The sequence below is a fragment of the Dipodomys merriami genome, unplaced genomic scaffold, assembly GCF_024711535.1.
Source record: "Dipodomys merriami isolate MVZ:Mamm:240054 unplaced genomic scaffold, mDipMer1.0.p SCAF_2, whole genome shotgun sequence".
NCBI lineage: Eukaryota > Metazoa > Chordata > Mammalia > Rodentia > Heteromyidae > Dipodomys > Dipodomys merriami.
In genome coordinates, this window is record NW_027203381.1 from 9,231,993 (window position 1) to 9,250,038 (window position 18,046).

Here is an 18,046-nt window from a genome sequence, read left to right on the forward strand (position 1 = left end):
GCCATTTAGGTATTTTTTGATGGAAATATCTGGAAGATAAAAATGTCTTGTTTCTGTCCAAGAATTTACAAAAACTAGGCTGGATGTTGGTGATTGGTTCCTGCAATCCTAACTACTCAGGAGCCTGAGGTATGAGAATTTCAGTTTAAAGCCAGCTTAACAGAAAAGTCCATGAGACCCTTATCTCTAATTAACCACCAAAAAGCTGAAGTGGAGTTGTAGTTCAAGTAGTAGAGTGCCGGGCTTGAGTGATAAAGCTAAGGCACCTAAGCCCTGAGTTCAAGCTCCAGTACCAGCATAGAAAAAAGTATTTACAAAAAAACCAACTCCAGTACATAGATTACTGATCATTTTTGTCTTAACTAATTATAAAAAGATTTTACTTATTTTCCTTCTGGACTCATTCTAGTTTTCTTACAGCTGTCATCATCAATAAATGGTATAATTTGAACTGAATGATATTTTTTTTAATATTTTATTTTATTTTATTTGAGAACATACTGTACAGAGGGGTTACAATTACATGGGCAGGATAATGCATACATTTCTTACCAAGCATTGTAGCCTCCTCCTTTGTTTACCCTTCACCTCCCTTCTCAGCCTCCCCCCTCCCCCCCACCCAATCATACCCCCCTCCCCCCCCACCGTCATTGTAAAGCTGGTTTTGACATGACATTTTGTACTTCTCATTGTTGCAACAGGTCCACCTGAATCCTTAAACGACTTGTTTGTCCCCATCTCCTCCACATGTTATACTGACATCAAATATAGTGAAAGCGGGGGTTATACTGTGGGGGAGGGACATACAAAGCAACAAAGAAATAATCTTATAAATGCGTTAGAAACACATGCATGAAAGAAAACGAAAACATTAAAATACATATTTAAGGGTTTGTTTTCCTAACATCACATTATCTGACCTTTTCTGCTTGACTCATACCTATACTAGATATTGCAAATAAGGGAAACCATGGGACCTATGTTTCTTTGGGCCTGGCTTACTTCACTTAATATAATTTTTTCCAAGCCTTTCCATTTCCTAACAAATGGGGAAATGTCATTCTTTCTGATGGAGGCATAGAATTCCATTGTGTATATATACCACATTTTTCTTGATCCATTCATCTACTGAGGGGCATCTGGGTTGGTTCCATATCCTAGCTATGGTAAATAATGCTGCAATAAACATAGTTGTGCTGGTAGCTTTAGTGTGGTCTTTTTTGTAAACATTAGGGTAAATGCCCAAAAGTGGGATTGCTGGGTCATAGGGGAGTCTTTTGAGGAACCTCCATACTGCTTTCCAAAGTGGTTGAACAAGTTTACGTTCCCACCAACAATGAAGTAAGGTTCCTTTCTGTCCACATCCCCTCCAGCATCTGTTGTTGTTAGAGTTCTTGATTTTTGCTGTTCTAACTGGAGTGAGGTGATATCTCAATGTTGTTTTGATTTGCATTTCTTTTATGGCTAGGGATATTGAACATTTCTTCATGTGTCTATTGGCCATCCTTCTTTCTTCTTCAGAGAAGCTTCTCTTTAAGTCTTTCGCCCACTTATTTATTGGGCAGTTGTTTCTTTGAGGATTTGTTGTTGGGTGGTTTAATTTTTTGAGTTCCAAGTATATTTTAGATATGAGACCCTTGTCCGTTGTATGGCTAGTAAAGATCTTCTCCCAATCGGTGGGCTTTCTATTGATCTTGCTAGCTATGTCATTTGCCCTGCAGAAGCTCTGCAACCTTATGCAATCCCATTTGTCCAACCTTTCTTTGATTTGTTGTGTTTCCAGGTCTCTATTCAGAAAATTTCAGCCTGAACCAAGGAGACCTAGGGTTTCTCCTATTCCATCCTGTAATGTTTTCAGAGTGTCTGCTTTGAGTTCAAGGTCTTTGATCCATTTGGAGTTGATTCTGGTGCAGGGTGATATATACGGATCTAGCTTTAGTTTTCTACATGTAGTTAACCAGTTTTGCCAGCACCATTTACTGAAGAGGCTGTCTTTCTTCCATTCTATTGTTTTAGCTCCCTTGTCGAAGATTAGATGGCTATAGGTCTGTAGGTTCATTTCTGGGTTTTCAATTCTATTCCATCTGAATATTTTTATTTTGAAATATCAGCCCCATATTTATTTGTTCTATTTGCTACTTGTAGACCCAATACTACTTATGTTTTCACTTTTTTCAGCTCAGTTTTTTATTTGAAATAGGAATAGTAAGTCAAGGTAATTGAAAATTAAATGAGATAATGCTCCTGTTATACCTAGTACACCACCTAGTACAAAACAAGTCCTTCATAAATATTAACCATATTAGTTAAAAATAAACAGCTGTATGATTTTATATTTTTTTGTTAGTATCATAGTCGTATAGTCTATGTAACACTGAAAACATATATCTGTACTATATTTTTCTAAACATATTTTTCTCCTTGATTTTAGATCACCTCCTTTTGTTGGACTTTCTTCTCTTTGCTTCTGGCAGTGTTCCCGCTGATGCCTGTTGTAGGTCGAAAGCCGGATATATCTCTAGTGTATGTATAATCTTTTCTTTCCTTTACACTACAAATTTTTCTGAATCAATGCTATGAATTTAATCTGATGATAATTACAATTTTAAGATCATATGAACAGACAGTTAATGCTCTGAGAGTCAGATCCCCTTGGAGATGCTTCCAAGTCTCCACAATGAAATTATCTTTAAATTTCATATGAAAAATGTCCCATCATCCAAACAAAAAGGTCTCTTTTTTTGCCTTTGTGCACATCCACATCAACATATCTTCTAAAAACAATGGAAATTTTTCCCATTCTAATTATCATACAAAAATCTCCCTGGGAGGAAACCCTTTATCTTGATAAGTTTTCCATTTTTAATCATTGAAATTATGTGAAAATTCTTCTGTATACCTTTACTTAAATTTCCCCTCAACATGATCTACACAAATATGTAAAATAATTGGTTGTCTTTGCTTTTAACTATACTTTTTGGATTAGTGTTGAGTAATCTAATAGCTATGTGTGTGTTTGTGTATGTTTATGTATGTGTCTGTATACATTGCAAGCTAAATGGTTATTATTTTACTTAACATTTCCTTTCTTATTTTTTTAGTATGTAGTCATGTTTGTGACTTTTGGGGTTTGGGTACTGAGGCTTGAATTCAGAACCTTGTTCTTTCACTTGATTTTTTTTCACTCAAGGCTGGCACTCTACCACTTAAAACGTATCTCCACTTTTGAGTTTTTGCTGTTTAATTGGCTTCCTGAGTAGCTAGGATTATTATATGAACCACAGTACTCACCTTTGTTCCATGAGCATTTTAAAATCATAACCTTAACCTTTTGTAGATAAGAGCGTATCTTTTTTTTTTTTCCTTTTGGCTGATCCTGGAGCTTGAATTTAGGCCTGAGTGCTGTTCCTGAGCTTCTTTTGTTCAAGACAAGTGCTCTACCACTAGAGCCACAGCCACTTCTGGCTTTCTTGAGTAGTTTATTGGAGATAAGAATATCGCAGACTTTCTTGCCCAGCTGGCTTTGAACCACGATCCTCAGATCTCAGACGCCTGAGTAGCTAGGGATTACAGGGGTGACCCACCAGTGCCCACAGCACCATGCATATCTCTTTTTAAACAGGAATAGATGCTGAATATTTTTAGGTATTTGTTATTTTAAGAAGTCTTACGTATTTTCTCTCATTTGTTGAGGAAAACCAACATGCAATATATCAGAAATTATACAAAGAAGTCAACTTCTTATCAGAGCTCAATATTTGTTTAAATTCTAAGATTATCCTAGCTAAGTTGTACTTTCAGAGTGTTGGCAAGTCAAAGCCTTGTGAACCTATCATAAACATGAATAGTACGTGAGAAAATAAATTCAATTTTTTTCATTTATTTCTACAAATTGCTCTGTGAGCTCTTGTGTTGTTTCTGTAAAGCTGTTCTAGTTCCTTTTATCAGCCACTGCATATCAGTCCTTGTCAAGCAATATTCACCCTGTTGAGCAGAATTTATCATGTACTAAAAGAAAAGGAAATTGTATAGTCTCCATTGAAAGTTACTACTTGCATAATCTATTAAAGAGATGAAGGCAGGAAGCAGATAAACCAGTTAAAATATGACAAATCCAGTTCTTTCTTTCTCTTGATACTTAATTTAAATTGCTCCTTGACTAAATTTAGGTTGGTTTCCTACTATCTCTGTTTGTTAATTGATTTTGATTCCTGGCTTATGAAGAATTTGGTCATACATGACCATTTTTTCTAAGTTTTAATGTCACCCATATTCAATATATTCAATACTTTTTCCCCAATAACTCTTAGAATTTTGTGGGGGGAGTCAGGCACAGGGCTTGAGCTCTGGGCTTGGGTGCTGTCCCTGCACTCTTTAGTTCAAGGCGAGGGCTCTACTGCGTAAGCCACAGCGTCACTTCCAGTTTTCTAGTGGTTTATTGGTGATAAGAGTCTCACAGACTTTCATGCCCGGGCTGGCTTTGAAATGTGATCCTTGGATCTCAGCCTCCTGAGTAGCTAGGATTACAGGCATGAGCCACCGGTGCTCGGCTTTAGATTTTTTTTAATCATAGACAGGATTTTTAAAAATCATAGACAAAAAACATTTTCCTGGGGACTCCATCTTTGTATTGTCTTTAGATATTTAGTCCTACTTTTTCTCTTTTTGCTTTTATTTGCTTGTGGGGTTTTTGTTTTTTGACACAGTGTGTAACAGTATAGCTCAGGCTTGCCTTTAATTGATGATCCTCTTGCCTCAGGTTCTTGAGTGTACCACCATGCTTGGCTGTTTTGCTTTTTATTTCTATGAACCAACATCTTGCCTCTCAGTTGTGTTCTATTTACATTGTAGATTTGATCTTGAACATACTTTCATTTGTGTTATTCAGAGGTTTAGGAGATAGGCAATACTTCCAGCAGTAGTTGCCTTTGACTACAGGAACCATTGTATACTTGGGATTTTTGAAAAGCCCCATCTGCTAGTTCATTACAGCACGAAATGAATATATAATAATGAAATCACCTACATAACACCTTTGTGACCACTGTCCTTTAGTTAGGGCAGCTGATGAAAAGCACAAGGTCAGTAGCTATTGGTTCTAGTAGAAGTTAAATGTGTATAATTTTTTTATGAGTAGTCATAGAATGCAAATTATGCTGATACTGTATTTATTTAACTATCTTTATATTGTAGTATGTAAACTTACCCCTATTAGGCTAAGAAATATGGTAGCATATGTAAACATTTTTTAAATTTAAATAAGGAAATAAAGATGGTAAAATTTTGTGAAGAATGGTTACAAATAGTCCCTTTCCTGAAGTGTCTTTATCCTAAGATTCTTACTCATTATTATATTCCTATATCTATTTTGCTTCTTCATCTTGGTTAAAGAATTACTCAGAGGTTTAAATTAGATTAAAATATCTCATGTTTTCATGTTTACAGCATATATCAAGCAGATTTTTGAATTATGAATTATATTTTGCAACAGAATGAGTGCTGGCTTGCTGGTTCTTCTACTATCCCTATTTGTTGTAATATCTCTCATAAAAAGAAAAACTAATTTGGTAGAAGAAGAGCTCTTGGTGTATCTGTTACAGGTCAGTTGCATATTTTCAGTATTATATTGTACTAGTGATCTTGTAAAATGTATCTTACAGTTTATTTGTTTATTTGTTTGTTTGTTTATTTTGTGGGGTGGTACTTTGGGTTTGAACTCAGGGCCTCATAATTACAGATAGGGTTCTACCACTTGAGCCATACCACAGCCTTTAGTTATGTCCTTAAGGTGCCATGTGTTCATATCATTCAGTATCTGCTAGATGAGAAGAAATTTTTCTCTCTTTTTTTTTTCTTTCGAGTCAGAACAGCACCACGCTCATGGTATTCAGGTAAGGGGTAGGCTTATTCATCATTCCAGCTGGCACCAGGCCATCTTGGTCCTCCACGAGGTGGGGAAAGAGAGCTGGGAAAACAGGGAAAGAGAGAGAGCTGGGAAAGAGAGAGAAAATAGCTAGAAAAGAGAGAAAAGAGCTAGAAAAGAGAGCATCTGGAAAAGGTGGGAAAGAGAGAGCTAGGAAAGAGAAAGGAGCTGGGAAAGAGAAGAGAAGGAAAGCTGAGAAAGAGCTAGAAAAGAGCAGAGAGAGAGGAAATTTTTCTCTTTAAAATAGTACACAGAAATAAGTTCTTGGGCTGGGAATGTGGCTTAGTGGTCTAGTGCTTGCCTAGCATGCATGAAGCCCTAGGTTCTTTTCCTCAGTACCACATACACAGAAAAAGCCAGAAGTGATGCTGTAGTGCTAGTCTTGAGCAAAAAGTCCCAGGACTGTCAGAATGAAAGAGAGAGAGAGAAAGACAGAGAGAGAAAGAAAGAAAGAAGAAAGGAAAGAAAGAAAAGAGAAAGAAAGAAAAGAAAGAAAGGAAGAAAGAAAGAAAGAGAAAGAAAAGAAAGAAAGGAATTAAATAACAAAAAGGTCAAGAAGTAGCTGAAATATGCCCAGAGAATAGAGCTTTCCGATATGTAAGAGGCCTCTGTGTTCATCCAGGGGTGTTGAAAAGGGCTTCCTGTGACTGGGAATCTGTATTGTCCTCACTCAAAAGGCAAGCTTGTTTGAAGTGAAAGTGCTAGGTTGTGTTTATATGAAGAACAGCCAGTTAAGACTTCAAATGATCTCCTAGAAGAAGGTGAACTTGAATTTGGCTAATGGCTTAGGTGTAGTAAATAGTTCTCTGAACATGAAGTTTCACAATTTTCAATTATTCTGAAAATTGAATAAGTTTTAGTAATTTGACTTCAGTTTGTTTTTAATCTATGAGTAGAAATAATATTTAATGGGGTTGTAAGAAGTAGAGATTATATTATGTAATATTTTGTAAAGTACCATTGTTTTGTAGATAAGATGGGAAACCACTTTTTTCTTAGATGAATAAATAACCACATCTAAACCATTGACAAAGAAAAAAAATCTCGAGTCTTCTCAAATAATTTCCCCAGAACAAAGCTGTAATAATAACAATGTTTCCAAAACAGTTTGAAGCAATGAACATATTTAAAAGATGACATCATCTCTTAAATTGATTCTTGGAGAACAACAGAGAACTTATGAAAAGAAAAGGAGAACTTATGAAAAGAAAAGGAATACATTGTCAAATGTCCTGCCTCACACTTCATATTAAAGGGTACACTGACTGGCTTTACATTAAAGACAGTAGCTTTGACAGAATTCACCTCCAATAATGAGGACTTTGACAGAAGTGGATTTTCTGACTTTCACTCTAGAGGAACAAAGAATATGATACTAAAATTCTTGCATGCTTTGTTAGAAATACCCTTGAGTATTATATAACTCCATTATAAAGTATTTTTTCCTCCTTGGCTTTAGTAATTTACATTAATTTCTGTACTCCCTATCATTTTTATTGATTCTGATATACATTTTTCTCATTTTAATATCTATAATTAAATATTTCACAATTGAAAGAATTTTAGGATTGTATTATAGCTTTATTGTAGCATTTTTTATTTTTTAATTCATTGAAATACAGGAGAATAAAGTGTCTCTAAGATTTGGTAATAAGACTATTGATCTGAACTCAAGAGTTTAGTTCATTTATAATCATACTATAGTTCAAGTTTTTTAAAAATGTGACAATGCATAGTTTAGGGCTCAGGAAATATTTTTCTAAAGCCCCAGGTACATTCTCTTCCTTTTTCTTTCTTTTTTTTTTCAGTCACTAGCCCTGAGCTCCTTTTGCTCATGGCTAGCACTCTACCACTTTGAGCCACAGCTCCACGTGCCTATAAATACAAGTAAATCCAATGGATAGCAAAAGACAAATAATTACACTTGCACATGATGAATTAAACAGGTCTCTAAACATTCATATAGTGGTCTGGGGATGTGGCTTAGTTGTAGTGCTTGCCTAGCATGTATGAAGCCCTGGGTTTGATTCCTCAGTACCACATAAACAGAAAAAGCCAGAGTGGTGCTGTGGCTCAAGTGGTAGAGTGCTAGCCTTGAGCAAAAGAAGCTCAGGGCCAGTGCCCAGGCCCAGAGTTCAAGCCCCAGGACTGGCAAAAAAAAAAAAAAAAATCACACAGAACAAAGGACAATGTTCATAGGAAGAAATCACAGGGCAGGGCTCAATAGCTATGTGCATATGATCATATAAAATATCACTTACTGAAATGAACTTTAAGAAATGGAAACAAAAAGCTTTTTATTTTACTGTTTGCAGTTTTCCTCCCTTTAATTTATTCCCCTTTGTCACTGTTTTTGATTTCTGTTCCCTTTGTCATTTATATAAGTTTACCTGATTTGGGAAGGGAAAGGGGAAACAGAAACGCTGAGGTAAAGAGTGAACCAATTCAGCAGTGATATCACTACACACTATGCTGGAAATGAACTATATAAATTGGGGAAAAGGGAGGCAGGAGGGGAAAAACTGGGAGAAAATGAGGGAGGAGATGACACTGTTCAGAAAGAAATGTACTCATTTATGTAACTGTAATCCCTCTGTACATTACTTTTACAATAGAATTTAAATTACTAAAACAAAGCCCCAGGTGAGAAATATTAGTTGATTGGTTATAGGGAGTCTGTTACAGATTTTCTTGCTCTGTCATTTTAGTACAAAAGGCAGAATACATAAATTAGGATGAGTAACTGTGTTTCAGTTAAAACAGTATTCATGAAAACATACCACCAGCCTACAAGTTGTAGTTTGACAAAATCTACACAAATTTATAAATATTCTCTGAAACATAATTTTGCACTTTATATTTCCTGTGCAAGATAAAATATTCAGGCCACAAAAATATGTCAGATGAATAAATTATTGTGGGGTAGGCCAGAGGTGGAAGGTACTAATCTAAACCATTTATACTAAAGTATATACATTTTGTACTTTTGGTTTCCATAATTTAAGAAACATTAAACATTTATAACAAATAGTTCTAAATAGAAATAGTGTAATGATGTATGCCAAAACGTCTTTGAAAGTATAAAATGCTTTATATTATGCTTCTAAAGGACTTTTACATAGTACAGGAGTGATAACTCAGCCTAGGACACACAATTGGAACTGGTCCAATTTTAGTACAATTTCATTCAGATACTGGTTGTTCTCAGCACTTCCTATGCTAAGCTAACATAGTCTTTCACCACCTTCTCTCTTACTGTCCTGTTTTGTTTTTGTTTTCAGATGCTGAGCATAGTGCTTTCCATGTATGTTGTATACAGCACCCATAGTAGTCTATTCAAGAAACAAGGACTACCTCTTCCAAATCAGATTGTGAGTTGGGCAATATTAGGTAAGCAATCCCTTGAACTAAATGGGCTAACTTTATATCAAGCTAGTTATTAAATGATCCAGTTATGTCTGAATTCTTGTTATTGAAAGAAACAACTTTGTTGTAGAAAAACAGTAACCAACTATATTCCTATCTCATGTATTTGTGATCTGATAACATGGTTGTATACTTACTAACATCTGGCAAAAATCCAGCGTTCTGAAAGAGAATATTTAATGAAGACAATCTTAATTTTCATGTCAATTTATAAATTCTCAGAAATGGCTAAATTTCATGTTTCCTTTGCTGAAAATAACATTAACTAGTCAACATGACACATTCTAAAAAATTGTGTTCTATGTTGTAACACTGTTTTCTTCCCTATGATTAACAAGGGCAAACCAAATCTTTACTCTTCTAGAATTTATATTCTGCTCGGGCAGAGGGTAGGTATTCTATGCAGTGTTGTATGTGATGATGTCTCATGATATGTTTTAAAATCCACAGAAAACCTGAAAGTCAGGAATAGGAGATATAGTATTACAGGGAAGTCTTCTGCTATACCATGTAATTTCACAAATATACTATCATAGAACTCACATCAGCAGATAAACAATACATGTAGATAATAAATTAGGCTTCGGTAGGCAGCCAGCTTCGCTCACTACAGTGCAGCCTTACTCAATTTCTTGGCGTTCTTACCTATCTCGTAATAAGCCAAAAAGACAAAGGTTATACAGAATCAGACTTTGTCAGTATGTCATTATAATCTCATATTTAAACTTATAGAACAGCTGAAAACTAGAACATTATACTCCTTATGTTGTCCTTCATTGGTTTATTGTTAGATACATGTATTCAGTATATTTTATTTATTTTTTTAGTTAATCTAGTAATGACCTTTATAGCATTTTTTTCCTTCTCTTGTGTTTTATTTTTTATTTTTTGAGACAAGGTCTTACCATGTAACCTCAGTCTTCCAATGCTGGGATTACAGGCCTACACCACCACACCTGGCCTTTCTTTATCTTTTATGACATTGACATTTTTAAAATAAAGAGTACTTCTGCACATAGACTTACATAATTTGAATTTGTCTGATGTTTCCTTTCAATTAAATTGAGGTTTTGCCTTATTTGCTAGAATACTGTGTAAATATGTCCTTCTTAAGGTTAGATCTAGATGCATATAATCTCTTACTGATGATAAAATAAATTATTTTACAGAATAGATCTTATTTTAACTGACTCTTTTTTTTTTTTTTGATCCGGTCGTGGGGTCTGAACTCTGGGCCTGGGCGCTGTCCCTCAGTTCTTCAGCTCAAGGCTAGCACTCTACCACTTGAGCCACAGCACCACTTCCAGCTTTTTTCTTTTTGCTTATGTGGTGCTGAGGAATGGAACCCAGGGCCTCATGCATGCAAGCAAGCACTCTACCACTGAGCCACCTTCCCAGCCCTTAACTGACTCTTAAAATAAGCCCAGGCATACAAATCCTTGGGACTCTTATCTGTAATCTTTAAGAAGTAGATATGTGCCTCAGGTGGTAAAAGCAACAGCCTAGAGTGAAAAAGCTAAGTAACAGCTCAAGCCCTGAGTTCAAGCCCCTGTGCCTTGTACACATACACAGAAAAGTATTTGCCGGGTGCCAGTGGTTGATGCTAAGAAGGCTGAAATCTGTGTCCTGTAATTCGAAGCTAGCCCTAGGCAGGGAAGTTTGTGAGACTTTTCTCCAATTAATCCACAAAAACTGGAAGTAGAGCTTAGCTCAAGTGATAGAGTACTACTTGAGCATAAGAGCTCAAGGACAGCACCCAGGTCCTGGGTTCAAGCTCCATGAGTAGTGCATGTGTGCGCACACTCGCACACGCACAAGAACTATTAGAATGTTATTTCCACCAGTTAGAATACGTATCAGATGATGATACCATTATTATTGGAATTAATTCACATTTGAAAAAGCCAAAAGCTGCTCATCAAAGGATGTTAGAAATATAACTTGAATATAACTTGCAAGAACTTATCATTGAATGAAGTTATCTTTAGGTTTAACTTACGAGATATTGATTAATAATAAGCTAATAGTTACAGCAGCTAAGCATTGTGCTAAGGGAGCATTTTTTAGGTGAAATTGTTTAAAAACATACAGTAACTTTTTAATGTTATGCCAGATGGGTAATGGATAATCATCTGCTTCAGTGAGTTAACAAACTTATCCCACAATTAAAGCAGTGAGTTATTCAGCAGGATTTCATCCCAAGTCTCTGTCCTCTGGAGTCCTTGGGTAATTAGAAGTTCATTCTATACTTTGTCTTTCCCAAATAAAGTCAGGAGGAACTTATGTTTGCTGTCCTTTGCCCCTTTCATTTGTCTTGCTTCTATTAAGATGGTCACTTTTCTTACCTTGTCAAGAAACATTACTTCTCTCATTAAGGATGACTCTTTATATAAACTTTCATGCATGGGAAGTCGTTTTATTCTCTTTTCAATTTTCTCAGTGATATACTTCAAGTATACACACATGCTTTCTGATGGGAGACCTTGAAGAAGGAGAAAATTAAAAAAAATAGGTTTGCTAGGGAATAAATTGTCTTTGCACTGAGATATAAATGCCTAATTAAGAGACAAGTTGCTGAATCTTAAGTAATATATTTTATTTCATTAGAAAATAATAAATTATTCATTTGGGACAACATCAGTACAGTGATCTAGTCTGAATAATAATTGAGAAAATCAGAGTTACTTAAAGCAAAATATTGCCAAAACAAAATAATTAAACACAATGGGAAATTAAAAATGTGAAATTTCTACTTTCTTAGAGAAATCATTAGGTCACATATACATGTTAAAAGTCACACAAATGCCACAAATGACAACAGTATTTTGGGCTTCTGAACTAACATGGTATATGTCTCCTGAGGTGACAGATGATGTACTTTGCTTTATTACAGCCTCCTCCTTTGTTGTGCCTCTGCTGAGCTCCACAGCTCTCGTTCAGAGACTGTGTAGCATACTTCTTTCCTTGATGGCTACCTACCTACTTCTAAGCACAGGGTAAACTTTTTTTACTTTAATTTTATAGTAGCAAGTTTTAAATGCTATAATTTACATTTTTGCTATTAGTGTTTAAGCTCTGGAAATGACAAGCGTTTTATGAATATAGAAGGATAAATAATAAATATGGAAGGATAAGTTGTAAATTTTTTCTACTCTATGTGAACCCTATGTGACTTGCTTAATAATCTTCTGGGTTTTGTTCTCTTACCAATTGCAGACTATTTGCCTATTTGGTCTTTCTGTTTAATGAAGCTTCTAAATTTTCATTTTGAATGTTAGAAAGTTCTGATGGATTATGGAGGAATTTTAAGTCTCAAAGGATGACAGAAGGATTTTGATTTTTCTTGAGTTTTCCATTCCCTTTCTACTACCAACTAAACTTGAGGCCTCCTACTAACTATGTGGACACTGTTCACTTGAGTCATGCCTTCAGCCCTATTCATAGATTTTAAATTATGCTATAGGAACAGAGGTATAACTCAGTAATTACGAGTGCTTCCCTAACATGTATAAGGCCCTGGGTTCAGTCCCTAGTGTTGCAAAAAGAAAAAAAAAGTATGCTTCAATTTACTCATTCTTATTTAAATATAATATTTATTTATAGTTATATTTATATACTACATGTATTACAATCCAAATATTCCTTTGATTGAAGGCATTTGGAGAATATTTTCCCAAAAATTAATGAAATCATTTTACTTAGAATTAAAATTTTCTTATCAAATGAAAAAAAACAAAGGGGCCGGAGACATGACTCAGTGGTAGAGTGCCTGCCTAGCAAGTGCAAAGCCTGAGTTCAAACCCTAGTACCACAAAAACAGCAGCTAAACAAAGCAGTTTGATTTTGACATGGATTCTGAAGCATACTTTAGAATTGGTGAGGATAGTTATATACTCTCCCTATTTACTTGGGAAGAAAGAATTGTTCATTTGGTTCTAAATTTTACGTAATTCATTCTTAAATCCTTATAAGGATGAAAAATATTTACTTTATAACAAAAATAATGAACAGAAAAATAAACACTACTGGTAGTTCAAACTTTGGCCCACACTCAGTGTCTTGATCCAAATTAGATTACATGTAGTGATTCACTATGGTGCTATCACCATTGCACTTTACATGACCTTGTAAGGCCATCTGGGGCCCAAGACTTGGACTCATTCCTTGGGAAATTTATTTGTCCTGATTCAAGATATTCTTGCAGTCGTTTCATAGTAGACTCTAACATTTTCAGTGACCTAAACTCAAGAAGTTCTTCTAAACTCCAAAAAAGGAAATGCTCCCTTAGGGACTCTAAGACCTCTTCATACCAAATTTCCTCATATTCACTGTCTTCCCTTCTTCCTATCTAACCAGCCACAACTGTGATGATATAATATGAGCATCATGGACATTTTCACAGTTGCCTAATAGAAGATTTTAAGATAGCTTGATTTGAGATTTACAACTTTGAACTTTAAATAAAAGAGTTTGTGAGCATCCAGTTCTTACTCTGCAGTGATAAACACGTAAACTCTTCACGTTTCCTTCTTTATTGTTAAGACTATCAAGCATTCATGTTATATTAGCAACCATCAAAGCAAAAATAGATTAAGATATGTACAAGTTTTTAGTCTATATATGAGAGCAGAAGGCAAAATCACTTCTATTCCAACCCAACATCTGGGGTGACACATGAATTTTATTAAGACATCGCACCCAGAAAATAAATATATGCCAGGCACCAGTGGCTTATGGCTATAATCCTAGCTACTCAGGTGGCTGAGATCTGAGAATCAAGGTTCGAAGTTAGCCCAGGCTAACCCAGAAGTGCTACTGTGGCTTAAGTGATAGAGTGTCAACCTTGAGCAAAAAGGGTGAAATAGAGCTTCCAGGTCCTGAAACCATGCCCCGGTACTGACAAGAAAATAAGAGAGAAAGAGAGAGAAAAATATTTAAGAAAGTAGAGAAACGCATGCTAACTTCTACACAGTCACTTAATAATGAAAAAGCCCTTTTTTTTTACTCCTACATTTTAAAGCAATAAACAAATTCAAAGGAATGTCTAGTAGATTAAAAAATTTATATTAACACCAAAAATATTGTTTTATTATATACAGTGAGTTAATCCTGTAACTTACCTTGGGAATTAGTATTATAGTGTTTTAAACTGTCAGGTTAATGATCATGAGAAGACATATTATCATAAGCACATTTATCTTATTTTTAAGAAAATCTAAAAAGTGAAAGTTCATGTCTGAAATCAGAATAGTAATGCCAAGTGTGACCCTGTTAATGAATGCCTTAAAAGATATAATTATTCAACATCAGAGCCTATATTTAGTCTATATTTAGCTTTTAAAATAATATCTTGAAATAGCACTGTGTAATCAGTTACATTAGTACAGTTTCTGGTGTCATAACAGTTTCTAAAGCATTACTCACCTGTTATGGTTCAGCATAACTATTTTGTATAACTGAAGGTTTCTCTATGTAATTTAGTGAGTAGACAGACATATAAGATATTTACAATGAATGTAGCTACAAATATAGTAATTAGTAATCCTAAATTCTAACTATATGGCCTTGATTTAATGAATAAAAATTCATTTTTAATTAGCTTTCAACTATTTGTGTGCAAATGGAAGCTATTGTAGTACATGACAATAATTTGTCCTCTTAAGTTGTTAAGCATTTCCCTCTGGAATTACGTTTACATTATTTGTTTATTTAGCTGAATGCCATTCAAGCGCAAACAGGTTACACACAGAATAAACCAGTAGATCTTGATTCAGTAGGGTCATTACACACTCTTCAAGCTTATGATAGCTTATTGATATTTTAGGTCATTTAGATTTGCAAGTTTTATACAACATATAGATTCTTAAGAGATAAAGTCCCACAGGAAGATTTTTTTGATCTGATTTATCATTTATGTTTTGCAAAAAAGAAATGACAAGAGCATATGTTTTACATATATATATATATATATCGTAAAAATGTTATACAGAGGGGTTATAGTTACTTGAGTAGAGTAATGAGTACATTTCATTGCGAGCATTGTTACCTCCTTTGTTTTTCCTCCACCATTACTTCCCTCCCCAACTCCTCCTGCCCCCACCCCCACCCCAACATTGTAAAGTTCGTTTTCAACATAGTGTCCTGTACATCCTGTTGTCGCAGTGGGTCAGCCTGCATCCCCATTTAAGCGTTCTGCAATATCCCTTCCCCTCCCCAAATTACAAAAATGTATATACAAGATGCAGAACAGTGGCATCAAATCCAGTGAAACAGGGGTTATACCGTGGGAGAAAACATTCAAAAGAAAGAAAAGAATCACATAGTGCATTGTAAGTACATTAAAAACACTAGCAAGAAAGAAAAAAAACACTAGAAAGAACAGCGCTGGAGGAATATCAATTCCAAATTTGAAACGCTACTACAAAGCCATAGTAATAAAAACAGCTTGATACTGGCACAAGAGTAGATCTGAGGACGAATGGAATATGACTGAAGACCCAGAAATGAACCCACAGACCTATAGCCACCTAATCTTTGACAAGGGAGCTAAAGAAATAGAATGGAAGAAAAACACCTCTTCAGTAAATGGTGCTGGCAAAATTGGTTAAACACTTGTAGAAAACTAAAGCTAGATCCGTATATATCACCCTGCACCAGAATCAACTCCAAATGGATCAAAGACCTCGAAATACAAGCAGACTCCATGAAAACATTACAGGAAGGAATAAGAAAAACTCTAGTGCTCCTTGGCACAGACCGAAATTTTCTTAATAGAGACCCAGAAGCACAACAAATTAAAGAAAGATTGGACAGATGACATTGCATAAAGCTACAGATTCTGGAAGGCAAAGGACATAGCTAGCAAGATTAATAGAAAGCCCCTGGACTGGGAGAAAATCTTCACTAGCCATATAACAGACAAGGGTCTCATATCTAAAATATACTTAGAACTCAAAAAACTAACCCCCAACAACAAATCCTCAAAGAAATAACTGCCCGATTGATAAATGGGCTAAAGACTTAAAGAGGGACTTCTCTGAAGAGGAAATAAGAATGGCTAATAGACATATGAAGAAATGTTCAACTTCTCTAGCCATAAAAGAAATGCAAATCAAGACAAAGTTGAGATTACACCTCACCCCAGTTAGAATGTCTATAATCAAGAAATCTAGTAACAACAGATGCTGGAGGGGATGAGGCCAAAAGGGAGCCCTACTACATTGTTGTTGGGAGTGTAAACTTGTTCAATCACTCTGGAAAGCAGTATAGAGGTTCCTCAAAAGACTCCACATAGACCTCATGACCCAGCAATCCCACTTTTGGGCATTTACCCAAACGATCACAAACAAGATCATACCAAAGCTACCAGCACAACCATGTTTATTACAGCATTATTTACCATAGCTAAAATATGGAACCAACCCCGATACCCCTCAGTAGATGAATGGATCAAGAAAATGTGACACACACACACACACACACACACACACACACACACACACACACACACACACACACACACACACACACACAATTCTGTGCCTCCATCAAAAAGAATGACATTACCCCATTTGTTAGAAAATGGAAAGACTTGGAAAAAATTATATTAAGTGAAGTAAGCCAGGCCCAAAGAAACATAGGTCCCATGATTTCCCTTGTTTGCAATGACTAGTACATGTCTAGGACAAGCAGAGAAGGTCAAAGGCTATGTACATATGACCACATGAGATAATGTTGAGCATGTTTTAAAGGAGATAAATCTGTAGCACTAATTGTAGAACTATTAAGAATTTTTATTTTATGGGTTGTGAAAGAATAACTTCGTATATAACTGCAAATATTTTATAAAAATCATGTTTTCCTTTTACCTGGAGTATGTACCTTCTTCATTTTTGTAATTTCTAATTAGTTTTATTTTTAATTATTTTACCTACTACATAGACATATGGAAAGAATATGACCATAATGCTGGCATGCAAAAGAATTATAAACTGCTGTGAAATGATGACAATATTTTACAGTGTCAGACAATTGCAAAATGAAGCAATTAAGTTTTGTGGATTGTGAATTTTATGATATGAGAAATAACTAGCAACATGAGGCCATTACGTTCTTGTAGAAGTTGAACTGAACTTTAAAGAATAACCAAATTTTGTTTCTAATTTTTTAGAACACTATCACCAATTTTGGAAAGGAAGGATAAGAGAGAAAATTATGTATTATCTCTATCTTCTTGTTGATATTCTAGTATATTGTCTTCCAGTTAATTCTGTATTTGTTTTTTTAACATAGAATTGATCATCATAGGGGCTGGGAAGGTGGCTCAGTGGTAGAGTGTTTGCCTTGCATGCATGAGGCCCTGGGTTCGATTCCTCAGCACCACATAAGCAGAAAGAAAAAAGCCGGAAGTGGCGCTGTGGCTCAAGTGGTAGAGCGCTAGCCTTGAGCTGAAGAGCTGAGGGACAGCGCCCAGGCCCAGAGTTCAGGCCCCACGACTGGACCCAAAAAAAAAAAAAAAGAATTGATCATCATAGTACGTATACTAATTTGGATCTTTTTCTCTACCTAACATGATTTGGAGGCGTTTTCCCATGTGGGTCATTGGCTTCTAGCCATTATTTTATTCTTTTATTGTTGTCAAAACGTGATGTACAGAGGAGTTACAGTTACATAAGTCAGGTAAAGAGTACATTTCCT

General features: G+C 35.4%; 1 protein-coding gene across 3 annotated transcripts in view; it reads left to right on the forward strand.

The window, feature by feature from the left end:
* Window positions 1-18,046, forward strand: part of Pign (phosphatidylinositol glycan anchor biosynthesis class N) — a 97,433-nt gene that overhangs the window by 54,729 nt on the left and 24,658 nt on the right. For all 3 annotated transcript variants that reach the window (XM_070029007.1, XM_070029008.1, XM_070029009.1), the window contains 4 exons: window positions 2,432-2,523; window positions 5,492-5,600; window positions 9,205-9,313; window positions 12,243-12,345. In XM_070029007.1, the coding sequence (XP_069885108.1) occupies window positions 2,432-2,523; window positions 5,492-5,600; window positions 9,205-9,313; window positions 12,243-12,345 (413 nt within the window). The remainder of the gene's footprint in view (window positions 1-2,431; window positions 2,524-5,491; window positions 5,601-9,204; window positions 9,314-12,242; window positions 12,346-18,046) is intronic.